Genomic DNA, 15,255 nt, shown 5'->3' on the forward strand with positions numbered 1-15,255 from the left:
AACCCCCCAGACTGTTGGTTTACAGACAGTTTTCAGGGACACTGTTGGTGTAAAAAGGACACAGAGCTGGTGGAGGCCATGGAGCTGCTCTGGGAGCTGGAGCAGCCAGGCTGGGAGAGCTGGGGGTGCTCACCTGGAGAGGAGAAGGATCCAGGGAGAGCTCAGAGCCCCTGGCAGGGCCTGGAGAGGGACTGGGGACAAGGCCTGGAGGGACAGCACACAGGGAATGGCTGCCAGTGCCCCAGGGCAGGGCTGGATGGGATCTTGGGCAGGAATTGTTCCCTGGCAGGGTGGGCAGGGCTGGCACAGGGTGCCCAGAGCAGCTGTGGCTGCCCCTGGATCCCTGGCAGTGCCCAAGGCCAGGCTGGACATTCCTGGCACACTGGGAGGTGTCCCTGCCATGGCAGGGGTGGGAATGGGTGACTTTTAGAAGCCCCAGTTGTGATTCCATCATTTCAGAGTCACCAGCACAGAACAATCCCCAAAGCATTTCAGGTGAAGGGAGGGAAAGAGAACAGCCAGAACTGGGTTTTGTCTGAATTTATTGCAGTTCCATCAGTGACATTCATTTGTCAGATGCAATTTGCTCATTCCAACAGTATTTGGACAGCATGGAGCAAACTGCCCCCTCAGAGCCCAGCTCAGCCCCTGGGACTGAACCTGCTGCCCCAAAAATCTGCTCCTCCCCACAGCATTACCTCCCCTCTCAGCCCACCCACTTCCACTGCTTCACGTTCTCCTCCTCTCCAAACTTTATTCCCCATAGAGAGCTTTGGAATAGTTTTTGTTCCCCAGAGGGAGAAATCCTGAAGAGTTTCCAGAGGGATCAGACAGTGACAAGGAGCCTGCAGAGACTCAGAGCCACGTTGACTGCTCCTCTCCTGGAAGTGGAATAGAGCGTGCTCATTAGATAAAAATTACTGGCTGAGTAGCTAAAAGGGATTGATAAAGGCCACAAATGCCCTCTCCAAGAGGATTGGGTGTAGGATTTATTAGTGCATTGAAATGGCATTGCCAGGCACAGGATGAGGCACAACTCTCCCAGTGCTGTTACTGGGGGTAAAGCTCCACAATCATGGCATGTCCCTGCAACAGAGAGAGACAAAACATCAAAGAAATGGCTCATTAACAGAGATGAGACTAATTACAGACACAGGCTCCCAGGCACAGCATCAAGAACATGAGCCACAGCAGCTGGACACGAGCCCAGGTGTGCCCAGGTGTGCCAGAGGCCAGTGGCCCCTGGGCTGTGCCAGCTGTGGGGTGGCAGTAGGGCCAGGGCAGTGCCTGTCCCCTGTGCTGGCACTGCTGGGGCACCTCCAGTGCTGGGGGCAGCTCTGGGCCCCTCCTGACAGGAGAGCCCTGGAGGGGCTGGAGGTGTCCAGGGAAGGGAACGGAGCTGGGCAGGGGCTGGAGCCCCAGGAGAGGCTGAGGGAGCTGGGAAAGGGGCTCAGCCTGGAGAAAAGGAGGCTCAGGGGGGACCTTGTGGCTCTGCACAACTCCCTGACAGCAGGGGACAGCCAGGGGGGGTCAGGCTGTGCTGCCAGGGACAGCACTGAGGGGTGATGGGGACACACAGAGGGGCCTGGGGCAGCTCTGAACACCCCGAGCTGGGGTGACCAGACAGGACTGCAGCCCCAGCAGGACCAGCCCTGCACCATTCATTACCTGCCCTCCTGCAGCACAGGCAGCCACCAGGCCATACTGTCCCCCCTCCTTCTTCAGCCTGTGGGCAGCAGTGATCACCAGGCGGCACCCGGTGGCCCCAAAGGGGTGGCCCAGGGACAGGGAGCCCCCCCAGGTGTTGAACTTTTCCAGGGGAGGGGCTCCAACCTGTGGGGACACAGAGGGACACGCTGAGGGACACACCCCATCCTCACCTGGCTGGAAGGGGGTCATGCCACCAAATCCCAACACCAAACCCGCAGGATGGCACAGCCAGGTGGGTGACGAGGGGATGAAACCACCCCAAAGGAGCTCGTGCTTCACCCGCAGCCCTGCACTGAGCCCTCACTCTGCTCCCAGGTCCCTCCTCTAGCAGGATCGTGGCTCCGCATCTCCACCTCCTGCCGACAACGGGAACAGCATCCCAAAGAAAACCTCATTTCCCCAAGAGGCCACACCAACTGGGATTTGCTAAGCCAAGCTCAAGGAGCATCACTGCTCCTCACAGGCCAGGAGGGAGCCCGGGAACCCCAAATTTAACTGAGCTGGAGAGTCCAGAGGAGGCCACAGAGCTGCTGCAGGGCTCTGTACTCTGGAGGTGAGGCTGCTTACCTGGAGAAGGATCCAGGGAGAGCTCAGAGCCCCCTGCAGGACCTAAAGGGGCTCCAGAAAAGCTGGAGAGGGGCCTGGAGGGGCAGGACAAGGAGAATGTCCTGACTGTGCCTTACCTTTGACTTCCTGCCCATGTAGTTCTGTGCAAACCAATCCGAGTCCATGGCTTTGAGGTTAGCCAGGATCTGCCCCTGCAGGGGAGGAGAGGGTGACATTGGTGACAGGCCAAGGCACGTGGCTCCAGGGATCCCAGATTTCGAGCACTTACAGCAAAAGCCTCGTGGAACTCAAAGACATCGATGTCACCCAGGGTGAGCCCGGCCTTCTCCAGCACTTTGGGAGTGGCATAGGTGGGGCTGAGGGAGGGAAGGCACACAAATCTTTCATCTGTGTCCCCTGTCAGCACCATCCCCCTTTCTCCAGAGTCACATCCTTCTCCCTGGGCTCATGGCCCAGCTCTGCCCATCCCTCTCCAAGGGAAGCACAGCCCCCAGAATTATTCTGAGGTACCCCAGCAATGCTGGGCTGTTCCTGTTCACTCACACCTCCCAAAGGCCTGAAGAGAGGCCACATCTTCCCAAAAACACCCCGAGGCAAGAGAAGGGTGTTGAGGGAGCAGGGGCTGTGGGGGGGATGATCTCCATCTCCACCTACCCCAGCAGCAGCTGGTCCTTGGGATCCTGGGACACGTACACAAAATCCCTGTGCAGGAAAAGGGAAAAATCCCTGTCAGTGCCAGGGAGAGGAGCAGGAAGTGAGAGCAGAGGCCGCTGGAGCAGCCCCTCCTACCTCAGGTAGGCCTTGGGTTTGTATCCCATGGCCAGGGCCTTCTCCTCAGACATGATCAGCATCGCTGAGGCCCCGTCGGTCTGGAACGGGAGAAATGGGCTGAGTGAGGGGGGAGGGAGCTGCACACCCCGATCCCCACAGGCCCCAGAAAGGGAGAACTGAACAGCAGCAGAGCCTCCAGGACACCCCACCACGACAGGGGCCAAAGGATTGAGTGGGTGCAGGGATGGCTGGTCACTAACAATGGCACACACACACACGCTGCTGAAGCATTTCCTTACAGCCCACAGGAACAATTCCCCCTGCTTTCACCAGCACAGAGGTGCCCAAAAACCCTGCTAGGCCTGGGATAAGCTGATCATCCCAAACACTCAGCTGTCCTCCCAGTTCCATCCCAAAACTGAGAATAATTCCAGAAACCACATTAAAAAATGAGCATTGTGGGTTTGGCACATCAAATCGTGGAATGGTTTGGGTTAAACAACATCCAGGGACACCTCCCACTGCCCCAGGTTGCTCCAAGTTTTTAGCTTTTATGTATTCTCATGCATTTGTAGCTTTGTGGCCTGTTAAATGCTCAGGTTTAACCTCAGTACTTCTCCAGTTTTTCTTTCCTGCAGTGAACAAACTCTTATTGAGGCATCCCTAAAATATTGTTTAGTCTTGCCTGTTATTTCTCCAAGGATTTTCTATTCTGGACCATGTAATCACAAATATGATAAAGGCAGGGGAGAAGATGGGGAGGAGAGCTCCCATGGGGCAGAAGCCAGGGGGAATTACTTAATTAACTTCTCTTCTAATTGCCAGATCTTGTATTAAATAGTATTTAATTGTATTTAATTGTATTAAAACAACTCTAATTCAGGATGTGGATTTTTGCCATATTTTGTACCTGAAGGCTTTCAAGGAAATGTTTGCTTTTATATTGTCATTCTAACACAGTGTGGAAAAGTTTGTGTTTTATTTCCAGGCACCACAAGCCTGGCCTTGGACACTTCCAGGGATCCAGGAGCAGCCACAGCTTCTCTGGGAATTCCATCCCAGCCCCTCCCCACGCTCCCAGGCAGAAATTCCTTCCCAAAATCCCATCCAGCCCTGCCCTGGGGCACTGGGAGCCATTCCCTGTGTCCTGTCCCTCCAGAGCTGTGGCTGCTCCTGGATCCCTGGAGGTGAGGAGGAACCTGGAACAGGATGAGATTTAAGGTCCCTTCCAACCCAAACCATTCCATGATTGTGAGAAGCTCAGACTAAATCTACTGAGTGCAGTTGTGCAAAGTGACCAAGCCCAGCCTGGGACAGAATCCCTGCATGGGCCTTGGAAGGATTGACCCTCCTGAAGCAGCTCCAGAGAAACAATCAGGTCAGACATCCCAAAACATCCCAAAACTTCGGGGCTTTTGTTATGGATTTTAAAATGAAACAACCCAATACCCAAATCCACCAGATTACAACTGAATTCCAAGATACACTTGGAATATCTGGAAAAAATCGATATTAAAAAGTTAATTCTCAGATTACACCAGCTAAGGGAGGCAGAGGGTCAGGGGGACAGCTCTCCCCTGTGGCTGACAGAGCTGGGAACAGGAATTACCAGGAAGGAGGAGTTGGCTGCTGTGACTGTTCCATAGGGTTTGATAAATGCTGGTTTCAGTTTTGCCATTTGCTCCAAGGAGGATGGCCTGATCCCGTTATCCTTGGTAACTGTGTCTTTGCCTGGTGGGGGGGAAAAAGTCCATTTAAACTACAAAAATCAGCAAAGCACAAGGATTTCATCATCAGGACTTCAGGGAGGGGAAATCAGAAAATTGAGGGGTTCAGGACGAGCATGAGGAGGGAAAAAAGAGGAAAATCTGTCTGTGGCATCAGGATGCTTAGCATGGTTTAAAATAGCACTTAGAAATTGAAGCTACCTCACTTTTCCCTCAAAATACAGCAAAAACCAAGTGCTGCCATCTGTTTACTAGAAGGAAAAATCAGCACATGGGAAACCCAGTTGAGAAAAGAATTTAAATTTAGATTAAAAAGCCTAAATGGAGAACTGGGCTTAAATCAGTTTACATGTATGTGCCGAGTTTGAGGAATAAAAAGCACTGGGAAAACCCAAATACATCCATCTGCAACTATGCTAACTGCTAAATAAACCTGTTATGAAAAAGTGGCAATGAAAACCACATGGAACCACGGATCTACAAGGGAAATTTCTCCAAGATGCCAAATAGGGCTCCCAAATGAAGAGGTATTGCAGCAATACCTGTCCCCAAAGTGTGTCCCCTGCCTCCTGGGGGACACCAGGACAGCTCAAAGGTTCTCCCCAAACTGTTTCACCTCCCAGTGAGGAGTGTGGGGCCTGGTGAACTGGAACCTTTCACATTCCAGCTCTTCCCATCCAGCACCTGAGTTACTGGGCTGGGGTTTGGTTGGGCTTGGTGTTTGCTGTTGATATTCTGGGGTGTAAAGGTGATTTTCTCTTGCCTGCTGGAAGAGCAGGGGGATTCCAGGTCCAACTGTCCTGATTTTCCTTGCTCTTGGTAGAGATGTGGGGTGGGCAAGGAACAATTTAGGCATGTGAAGGTATGACAGAGGGGGGCAACATGACAGAGGGCAGGGTTAGGTGAGATTTTGGGAAGGAATTATTCCCTGGGAGGGTGGGGAGGGGCTGGGATGGAATTCCCAGAGAAGCTGTGGCTGCCCCTGGGAGTGTCCAAGGCCAGGCTGGATGGGGTTTGGAGCACCCTGGGATAGTGGAAGGTGTCAGGGCTGGAACTGGGTGATCTTTAATACCCCTTTAACACTCCACACTCCGATATCCCATTTACAAACAAATCCCTCCACCAGCAGCTTTCCGGGAACAAACAAACCCTGCTAAAACCCAGCCAGACCCCCCAGAAGTGCTCCCAGCAGTTGAGCAGTGCTGGCTGTGGCACTCTGGCACTGTCACCTGGCACTTTGAAGGGCACCACGTCCTGCAGCAGCCCCTCCTCCTGGGCTTTCTTGGCCAGCGAGTGCGAGCGCAGGGCGTACTCGTCCTGCTCCAGGCGGGACACGCCAAAAGCGGCAGCCAGGCGGTCAGCAGAGTGCCCCATGGTCTCACTGGTGGAGAACTCTGCCACAGCTGGCAGCTGCAGAGAGAAAGGGAAAGTCAGAACAGGTTAAAAAACATCCTGGGAGCACACAGAGTGCCCCATGGTCTCACTGATAAACTCTGCCACAGCTGGGAGCTACAGACAGGGAGGGAAAGTCAGAACAGGTTAAAAAACATCCTGGGAGCACACAGAGTGCAGCCAGGGAGGGAGAATCAGCACAGATTTAAAAAAAAAAAAACAAAATAACCAAAAACCTGGGAGCACACAGAGCTGAGCTCCACATTAGAAGGAGGCAGAGTGCCCCATGGTCTCACTGATGAACTCTGCCACAGCTGGGAGCTGCACACAGAGAGGGAAAATCAGAACAGGTTAAAAAACCTCCTGGGAGCAGACAGAGCTGAGCCCCACAGACAGAGGGAGGCCCTTTGTTATTTCAGAGCTACACAATGAACAGACAGCAACCAGAGCACAACAGACCCAGTCAAAGGTGTCAGAGAAACCATTCCTTTCCAAGATTTTGGAAAAAAAAAAAAAAAAAAAAGAGGGCCAGGCTGCTGTTTACTCCAAGGGATCCAGAAGTGTGTTCCCTTCATCACAGAGCTGTGAGAGCAGCTGCCTGGGCATTTAACAGGGAATCCATGACAAAGGTGAGCAAAACTTTTGGGTTCAGCTCAGACACCACATCCTGGCACCTCCAACCTCCTGTCAGACACCTCCTCATCCAAAAGCAGAGCCCAGAGGTGATTTTGGCTTAGTTTAACTCTTCCAGCAGCACACAGGAAATCCCTGCATGCATTCAGGTCTGAAATTTCCCTATCTCATGTGGATTTGGGATGTCAGCTCTGCCACACTTATCCTGCACTCCCACTAAAGGCAAAGCCATGGATGCAGGTTCCTTGTGCAGAGCTCAGGGTGGGAAGGAGGGAAGTGCTGCCCCTTTCCATCCCAGGACAGAGCAGGGGCTCACTCTGCTCCTGACATGGCTCTCTGGATGCTCTTCAGGGCAGCTGAGCACATCCAGCCCCTGGCAGGGTTTGACCAGGAACACCAATTATATTTAAGATGCATTAATCAAATTTGTATATTCCTAATACTAAGGGGGTTGCTTCTATTATGTAGTAAAATTCCTCTGACACTAGAATTCTTCTGACACTTCAGAATAACTTTTATATTTATGGGAAAAAACCTCCTAGTTCAGTCATCTGCAGCACAGTTTGTCCAGGAGTTGCAGGAAAAGGTTTTGAACTAAGCTGGGTTTACATGTGGGAAGAAAAAGCAGAGTCCCAAATGCTGTGAGATGCATTAATCAGTGTTTTAACCCAAAGCAGAGGACAGAGATGGATCATGGTGAAACTCAGGAGCCACCACACCCATCTCAGATGACCAAAAAAAAATTACTTGTTCACACCTTCTAAAAATAATAAATAATAATAAATACATGAAAAACAAAACAAAATACCTCGGGAGCAAAGTAGTCAGGGCGAATTTTGGAAATGAGGGACAGCTTCTGGCCCAGGGTCTTGGCTCTGTTCAGGGTCAGCAGGGTCTTCCTCATCTTCCTGCTGTGACGGATGGGGACGTCGGACATGAGCTCCACGCCGCCGGCCACCACCACGTCACACTGGCCAGCTGCAATCATGCCCACGCCTGTGGGCACAGGGACACTGCCAGAGCAGGGGGACACACGGCCCTGACACAGCCCTGGCTGCTCCTGCATGCCCTCCTCCAGCCCCCTCATGTGACACAACAGGAGCTGCTGTCACTCGGCTGCCACTTGTCCTTGTCACACAGAGGACAGCCCCGGTGGTTGGAGGGGTGTGGACACACACATTGACAGAGCTGGGCAATCACAGCTTGGGAATTCTCTCCAGGCCTGGATTTCTCCTGACTCTCAGCTCCATTCCCAGGCTGACAAGCTGACTGCAGCTTCAGTTAGGGAGGAGTCTCCCAGGGTGACAACATGGTGACAAACAGAGTGGAATTCATCACCAACATTAACCCCTGGTGTCTTTCCCGTGGGACACATCCTGAGGTGCTGTCCCAAGGATGTTTTTCCCAATTGTCCCATGAGCTCCTGTCCTGTCCTGGCTGCACTGACACACTTTAAATCCGGGCTGTCTGTACAATAAATTGGCCTTTTTTCCCCAGAGGGCTCCGTGTGTGCTGCTGTCCTTTCTCTCTCTTTTCAGCACAGTAACCACAGAGGTGTGTGTCCATTTTTTAGCCCTGTTTAGGCTAAGCCTGAGATGAAAATTTACTCCTTCGAGGCTCCTTCTCACCTCTTTACCTCCCAAATAAACACAGACACCGGGCAGAGATGTTGCTGCAGGCCTACAGCACACACTCAGTTCATGCTGTATTTTGTTGGCTAAAAAAATTCCAGAATCCCTGAGGCTGGGAAAGAGCTCCCAGGCCATCAAATCCAATCTGTGCCTGATCCCCTCCTTGTCCCCAGCCCAGAGCTCTGAGTGCCACATCCAGGTGACACCTCCAGGGATGGGCACTGCAAAGCTCCCTGGGCAGCCCCTGCCAAGGCCTGAGCACCCTTTCCATGGAGAAATTGCTGCTGCTGTCCAAGCTGAGCCTGCCCTGGCCCAGCCTGAGGCCATTTGCCCTTGTCCTGTCCCTGTTCCCCCCCTGGCTGTCCCCTGCTGTCAGGGAGTTGTGCAGAGCCACAAGGTCCCCCCTGAGCCTCCTTTTGTAAATAACTCCATTTTTCCTTCCATTCCACCATTTCCTCAGCTGTTTTTTTACATTCACAAGCAATGCAAGTTGACTAAGGGCTGTCAAAGAATTCCCCTGCTCCCTCTGAACCCCACAGCTTGTTCTCCCAGCTCACATACCTGTGGTCATGGCCTGGTTTGAGGAAATGCAGGCCATGGTGACGGTGTGGGCAGGAGTTTTGTCAGAGAACCCTGCTCCCAGAGCAGCCTACAACGACAAGAGTGCCTGTTAAACCTAAACCTGCTCCCAGGCCAGAGCTGCCCCTGCCCAGCACACCTTGCCAGGTGAGGAGAAAGACATGGAGTTCTCATCCAGACAATTGTGGCAGCAGCTCCTCCCCTCCCCACACTGGGGAGCAGGAGCTGAGGTCACTGCTCGTGGCCACACTGAGAACAATCACATTTTTTTAATGAAGAGACAAACTAATCACACCCTTCACATTATAAAAAAACACATCAAAAGAGCCTCCAACTACTCAGCATCATCTTTGCTTCACTTTACTGGCAACGTGTGAAAGGGGTGACTTAACTCACTGAGCACAAGGGAGCAGCAAACTGCAGAGCAGTGACTCATGGCAGCAGCCCAGACCTTCCCTACTTGGGATGTGGCCAACTAGTTGAAAGTTCAGTTGTTCCCGAGTTAAAATTACCCTGCAGGCCCATCTGACTGGCAGGTGACCAAAGGCAGGCTTGTATTGCCGAGGCTGAGGCTGCACAGGGAGCCCAGGTTACATCATGGATTTATCCAGGTGCAGAGCACAGCAGAGGCTCCAGGTTAGCAAAGTTTGCCTCTCACATGACTCCAGAGGATCAGCTGCTCTGGGGATAACACAGGAATTGTGTTTCCTGGCTGTTGGGACAAAGGGCAGCAAAGCTGCTCTGCTTCAAATCCTGTGAACGCTTTGTCCGAGCAGCCAACTCAAATAAATGCATAAATGCCACATCAAAGCAAAACCTCAGAGCTCACTCTGCTCCTCCCAGGATATTGGGAAAGGAAGAAATCCAACTGGTATTTAGGAGCTGAGGGATCAGAAAGCCTCAACAAAACTTTTCCTTGCAGGGAAGAGTCAGGCAGAGGCTTCACAGCATTGAAATGTGAAAATTTGATAAAAAACGCTAAATGAAAATTTGATAAAAAACGCTAAATGAAAACTGTGGTAGATTTCTGGAGGCAGAGAATCACGAAATCATTTTCCTTATAGTCCCAGGAACTCATTTAACAGACAACAACTATTTCATACTCTCAAACTATGTATAAAGAAATAATAATACTGGGAATTCATTTTTAGCAAGGATTTGCCATCTTCAGAGCAGTTGCAGAAATCAGAGCCCCAGGGAAATGCAGAACCCACCTCTCTGGCAACATTACTGGTTTTCACCTCCTGGATAACTGTGCCATAAACAATGTAATCAACAACATCCCTTGGGACACTGGTGCGGGTCAGCAGGCCCCTGAGGAGAGGAGCAAAACAAAGGGAATTTGCATCACAAAAATAAAATAAAAAAAAAACCTCTCCAACATCCTCTTCCTGCCAGCTTGGCTGGAGAACAAGGCAACAACAGAGCCACAGCTTGTTCCCCCTCAGAAGAAATCTCGTGTGAAGTGAGATGCAAACAATCATGGTGATAATTTCACTATAAATCATTACAGAACTTAATTAAAACAAAGTATTTTATAGCCCTTCCACAAAATGGCTCAAAAAAATCGTCAAATCTCAGAATGGTTTGGGTGGGAAGGGACCTCAAAGCTCATCCAGTGCCACTCCTGCCATGGCAGGGACACCTCCCACTGTGCCAGGCTGCTCCAAAATCAAATCCACTAAAATTTGTCACCACCACCACCACAAACACAAACCTCACCGTTTAAGCCACTCACTAAAGGAGGGAGGCCAGGAAAAATAAAGCACCTGAGATGTTTAGAACCAAGCCCAGAGCCTTGGCTCTGCAACCCTGAAATCTCAGTTTAACAAGAATTCTGAGCCCTTCCAGTGTTCCATTTACTTACTGCAGTGCTGCTCTGGCTAAGTCGTGTGGCATCAGGTCAGCATACCTGCCAGGTGGAGAGAAAAGGAGGAAACAGAGGTGTGAGAAATCAGAGCAGCATTCTCAGGACAGAAATCAGGACACAACTCTCCTGTGAGCACAGAGCAGCAGCAAAAACTGGGGATGCACCAGAAATGCTCCATTGTGCTTCTGAGCAAATATTTCAAGGCATCACAGGTTGATTTGGGTTGGAAGAGACCCCAAATCCCCCCCAGTGCCACCCCTGCCATGGCAGGGACACCTCCCAGTGTGCCAGGAATGTCCAGCCTGGCCTTGGGCACTGCCAGGGATCCAGGGGCAGCCACAGCTGCTCTGGGCACCCTGTGCCAGCCCTGCCCACCCTGCCAGGGAACAATTCCTGCCCAAGATCCCATCCAGCCCTGCCCTGGGGCACTGGCAGCCATTCCCTGTGTCCTGTCCCTCCAGGCCTTGTCCCCAGTCCCTCTCCAGGCCCTGCCAGGGGCTCTGAGCTCTCCCTGGATCCTTCTCCTCTCCAGGTGAGCACCCCCAGCTCTCCCAGCCTGGCTCCATCACTGCACTAAACCCACAGAAAAGCAGCAGGGATCAGACAAAGAAATCCCTTCTCCATCCTAAGTCAGGTGTGGTTTTAGCTCAGCTCTGCACTTGGTGGCACAACAATCCAGCAAGAAGAGCCCAGAGCAGGTTCTTGGCCTCTGTCCTGCCAGTTTTGTGAAATTTGTTGCTTCATCTGCTGTAGATTCTCAACTGCTTCCTCCAGACATTCTCCACAAATCCTTACACTTCCCAGGACTCCCACACACAGACAACCTTCTCCAAACCACAACTCTGCCCTAAATAACTGCAGCATCCCAACTCAGGGCACCCCCCGAGCCTTTAGACCCAATAATAACTACATTAAAATGAGCCAGTGAGGTTTTGTGCAGAAAAGAGTCAAGGATTACCCATGTCAGGGGGTGTTTTCTGTGTTTTATTCCTCTCTGATACTCACGAGGTGCCAGACAGCAGAAAGGGAATGCGAACACCCTCCACCACCACCACATTCTTCACCCCAGTTTTGCCCAAGGTCTTCTTAGTCTTGGGCTGGGCTGTGAAGAGAGAAGTGATGGTGACAAGAATATCAGCAGTTTTCATACAGATCCTGCAAAAAATTCTAGAAAATAAAAAGAAAATTGTCCTCTTTTTGGTGCATAAGTGAAAGGCAGGGAAGGTAGGACACCAGAGTTGGGATCCTGGAATGGTTTGGGTAGGAAGGCCCCTTAAAACTCATCCAGTGCCACCCCCTGCCTTGGTAGGGACACCTCCCACTATCCCAGGTTGCTCCATCCAAGAGGGCCTGGAACATTTCCAGAGATGGGGCCTGTGCCTCATCACCCTCACAGCCAAAAACTTCTTCCTAATGGGAAGAAATTCTCTCCTCAGTGAGAGAAGTTCAAGACAAGGGATGCCATGATCCCTTCATTCCACAGGCCAGTGCCAGGATGAAACTCCAGCACTGTCTGGAGATTCCTTCAGGCTCTTCCCAAATCCCAGGGGATGATAGGGAGCTGCTGTCCAGGCCTGTTCCCAAAATCCCAAAGCCTGAGTCACCTGAGCAACTCCCAGAGTGAACCCAGAGCATGGATCACCCCAAGCACTCACTGTGGACTGTGACTAAAAATTGGGAATGGCTGCTGGGAGCCAGGGGCACACTGGGAATGGCTGCTGGGAGCCAGGGGCACTCAGAGGATGAGAGGACCCTGCTGCAAACACTGGTTTGCCTGAAGTTTTCCCTGCTTGCAGCTTTTCAGGAACACCTGAACCACTCTGCACCATTTCTAAGATTTAAGTGGAACAAGACTCTGGGAAAGGGAGGCAGCTTCCAAAAGAGCCTTGTCTAGCCCAGACCCACTGATTGCTGAGGTTTCTCCCTTATCACAGACCCACTGATTGCTGAGGTTTCTCCCTTATCACAGCCCCACTGATTGCTGAGGTTTTTCCCCATTACCTGCAGCTTGGAACTGTGAGGAGCAGCTGAGTGATCGAGTAACTGGAAAACAAGAAAGGGGGAAAAAAGCAAAAAAAAAATATCAGAAACAGTTCTGGTCTCTGCAAGAAGGGTTAAAAAAGTAAATAATACCACTGTAAGACACCTGTGGGGTGTTGGGTGGTTTAGCCTGCTCAGAAATTTGGATTTCTGTTAACTCCTCCCCATATGAGGCGGGGAAGGGACAAACAAGGCAACAACGTAATTAGGGATTTAAAAAAAAAAAATCAACATTATCAGCCTCTTAAAGGTGAGAACAGGGCAGATCCAGATCCCAGCACCCATCCCAAAGCCAGCACTCCAACCAGTGAAAGCCAAAAATACTCACAGGCCCCGGCAGCCCAGGCTGAGGACACGGGGAGGGTCCGCAGGGCAGAGCTCAGCATGGAACTCATCTTGGAATCTAAAGAGAGGCTGGGATCACTCCAAGCTGCTCAGTCCACAGAAATCCCAAGGGAAGCGACCTGCCTGCCTCACACAGAGCCGGGAATTGAGGGGCAGACACCCCAAGGGCAGCAGCAGCACAGGGAATCACCTCCCACCACGCAGAGTCAGCCCAGGAGGAGGCTGGCTTGGAGATGTGCCTGTGAATAAATAGTGCCCGGTGAGCTTCTCAATTCCCTCCCAGCAACTGCTCCACCACTTCCCACTGGAAAGTTGTCCCAGAGCCCAGGCAGCCGTGCTGCCAGCAGGGCCTCCTGACGCAGTGTCCTTGGCAGCCCTGCCCCTTGTGAAGCCCTGGTGCCAGCCTGAGGAGCCTCTGCTGTGCATCCCCGAGGCAAACAGAGCCACTTCATGTCCCCCAGCCCCCAAAATCCCTCTGCAGCTTCCCCAAAGCTCGTTCGGAAATGGGGTTTCCCTATAAACAAACCCTCATCGGCAGGTTTGATGGCTCAGGATGGCTCTCACAGCTCTTTGGTTGGTCCATGCCAACGTTCATCTCCCTCTGTCACACTTTGGGCGTTCAAATCCGAGCACTTTCTCTCTCAAAGCACAAAGTTTTTCTCCACGGTGAACCACAGGAACACCCACAGTTCCAAACCCAACCTTCTGCAGCTCCCCAAAACTCAGCACAAGCTGCAAGTCACCCCCTTTGACACGTCCCAGCTGCAGCATTCCTCCCTTCCCAGCTCACAAACCAAAGCCAGGCTCCTCCTGCCAACAAAGATCCCAAATCCAGACCTTTCCAAGGCATCCTGCTCCTCCTCACTTGTGCCAACCTCTCTCCTCACACCTGATTGAGGCTCTTCCCTAAACTTTCCCTGCCCAGCTGACAGAAGTTTCTCCCAGGTGTAACCTCCTCCCGTTCCTGCCCCCCCAAACATCCCCAAAATCCCTCATTTTCGGCAGCCAGGGCACCCCAAATCATCAGGGCAAAGCTCCTCGCAGAGCCTGCAGGATTTGCCTGGATTCTACGGCTGAGCTGCACTCCGTGATCCTCATGGATTTCTTCCAGCCCAGGATAATCCACAATTCCATGAACAGCCCCTACTCCCTCCCTTCTCCACAAACCCTTGACCCTTCACACCGCGGGACTGGCAGCGCCCACCTGCTGCACCCCAAACCCCCAAAAACCCCAAACACAGACGTGCTTCTCTGAGCGGCCCCCAAAATCCCCTCGTCCATCCAAGACTGAGTCCCAACCCCTCGATCCCTTCATCCATCCGGGATCGACTCCCCGGACCCTCCTCACCCTTTCCGAGCACCTCCCGTCCATCTGGAACAAACTCCTGACTCCCCTGTCCATCCAGAACGAAACCCCAACTCCCCTCACGGCTCTCCCGTCCATCTGGGACCGAACCCCCGACTCCCCTCACGGCTCTCCCGTCCATCTGGGACCGACCCCCGGACTCTCTCCATCCTTCCCCCCCACTCAGCACCGACCCCCAATCCTCTGCTCCATCCCCGAGCCGCCCACCCCTAACCCCCACTCCTTTTCCCGGGACCGACTCCCAGCTCCTCTCACCCTTCCCGCACCCCAGGACAGAGCCCTTGACGTCCCTGTCCCCTCCCGTCCGGCCCTGCCCGCTGCCGCCGCTCACCTCGGCCCTCACCCCGCTCTGCCGCCGCCGAGCGCCGCCACTCAGCAAGGACCCCGCTCCCCCCCACCCTCCGGGCTGCCCAATGCACGCCTGATCCATACCGCCCCCTCACAGCCGCCCCGCAGCCTCTTCCCGGCCTTTCTCGCAATTTTCTCCCGCTCAGCACGGATTGAAAACACCGACACACCGCAGAGAGCGGTGACACCGCGGTCATCACCGTGCTGGCGGCGGTGAGATGCGCAGGCAGCGCGGCGGGCAGCACAGGCGGGGCGGCCTGGGCGGGGCCGGCGCGG

The 15,255-nt window shown here is 52.9% G+C and overlaps 1 protein-coding gene across 2 annotated transcripts; it reads right to left on the reverse strand.

Annotated features, from left to right (window-relative positions):
• Positions 1 to 525: 525 nt before the first annotated feature.
• Positions 526 to 15,046, reverse strand: HADHB (hydroxyacyl-CoA dehydrogenase trifunctional multienzyme complex subunit beta). Of its 2 annotated transcripts, none has more exons than XM_014888190.2 (16): positions 14,963 to 15,046; positions 13,249 to 13,504; positions 12,882 to 12,923; positions 11,886 to 11,982; positions 10,878 to 10,922; positions 10,225 to 10,324; positions 8,993 to 9,080; positions 7,609 to 7,796; positions 6,005 to 6,185; positions 4,658 to 4,779; positions 3,067 to 3,146; positions 2,932 to 2,979; positions 2,546 to 2,633; positions 2,394 to 2,468; positions 1,669 to 1,833; positions 526 to 1,086 (listed from the first exon to the last, which is right to left on the reverse strand). In XM_014888190.2, the coding sequence occupies exons 2-16, from the start codon at positions 13,313 to 13,315 to the stop codon at positions 1,051 to 1,053; spliced, it is 1,422 nt and encodes a 473-aa protein (XP_014743676.1). In that variant the 5' UTR covers positions 13,316 to 13,504; positions 14,963 to 15,046; the 3' UTR covers positions 526 to 1,050. The 2 variants fall into 2 exon arrangements, with proteins under 2 accessions (XP_014743676.1, XP_088018747.1); XM_088162621.1 differs by having other exon boundaries at positions 14,887 to 14,966.
• Between the last annotated feature and the right edge of the window lie 209 nt (positions 15,047 to 15,255).

This window comes from Sturnus vulgaris, chromosome 3, assembly GCF_052056855.1.
Source record: "Sturnus vulgaris isolate bStuVul1 chromosome 3, bStuVul1.hap1, whole genome shotgun sequence".
Lineage (NCBI taxonomy): Eukaryota > Metazoa > Chordata > Aves > Passeriformes > Sturnidae > Sturnus > Sturnus vulgaris.

What these genes read in the sequence shown, in the direction of transcription:
- HADHB (XM_014888190.2), bottom strand. Translation starts at nt 13,315, where the DNA reads ATGAGTTCCATGCTGAGCTCTGCCCTGCGGACCCTCCCCGTGTCCTCA. An exon ending in CTCACAGTTCCAAGCTGCAG is followed by an intron (nt 11,983 to 12,881) that starts GTAATGGGGAAA and finishes CTCTCTTCACAG; the next exon opens with CCCAGCCCAAGACTAAGAAG. An exon ending in AAACCAGGCCATGACCACAG is followed by an intron (nt 7,797 to 8,992) that starts GTATGTGAGCTG and finishes CTGTGCCCACAG; the next exon opens with GCGTGGGCATGATTGCAGCT.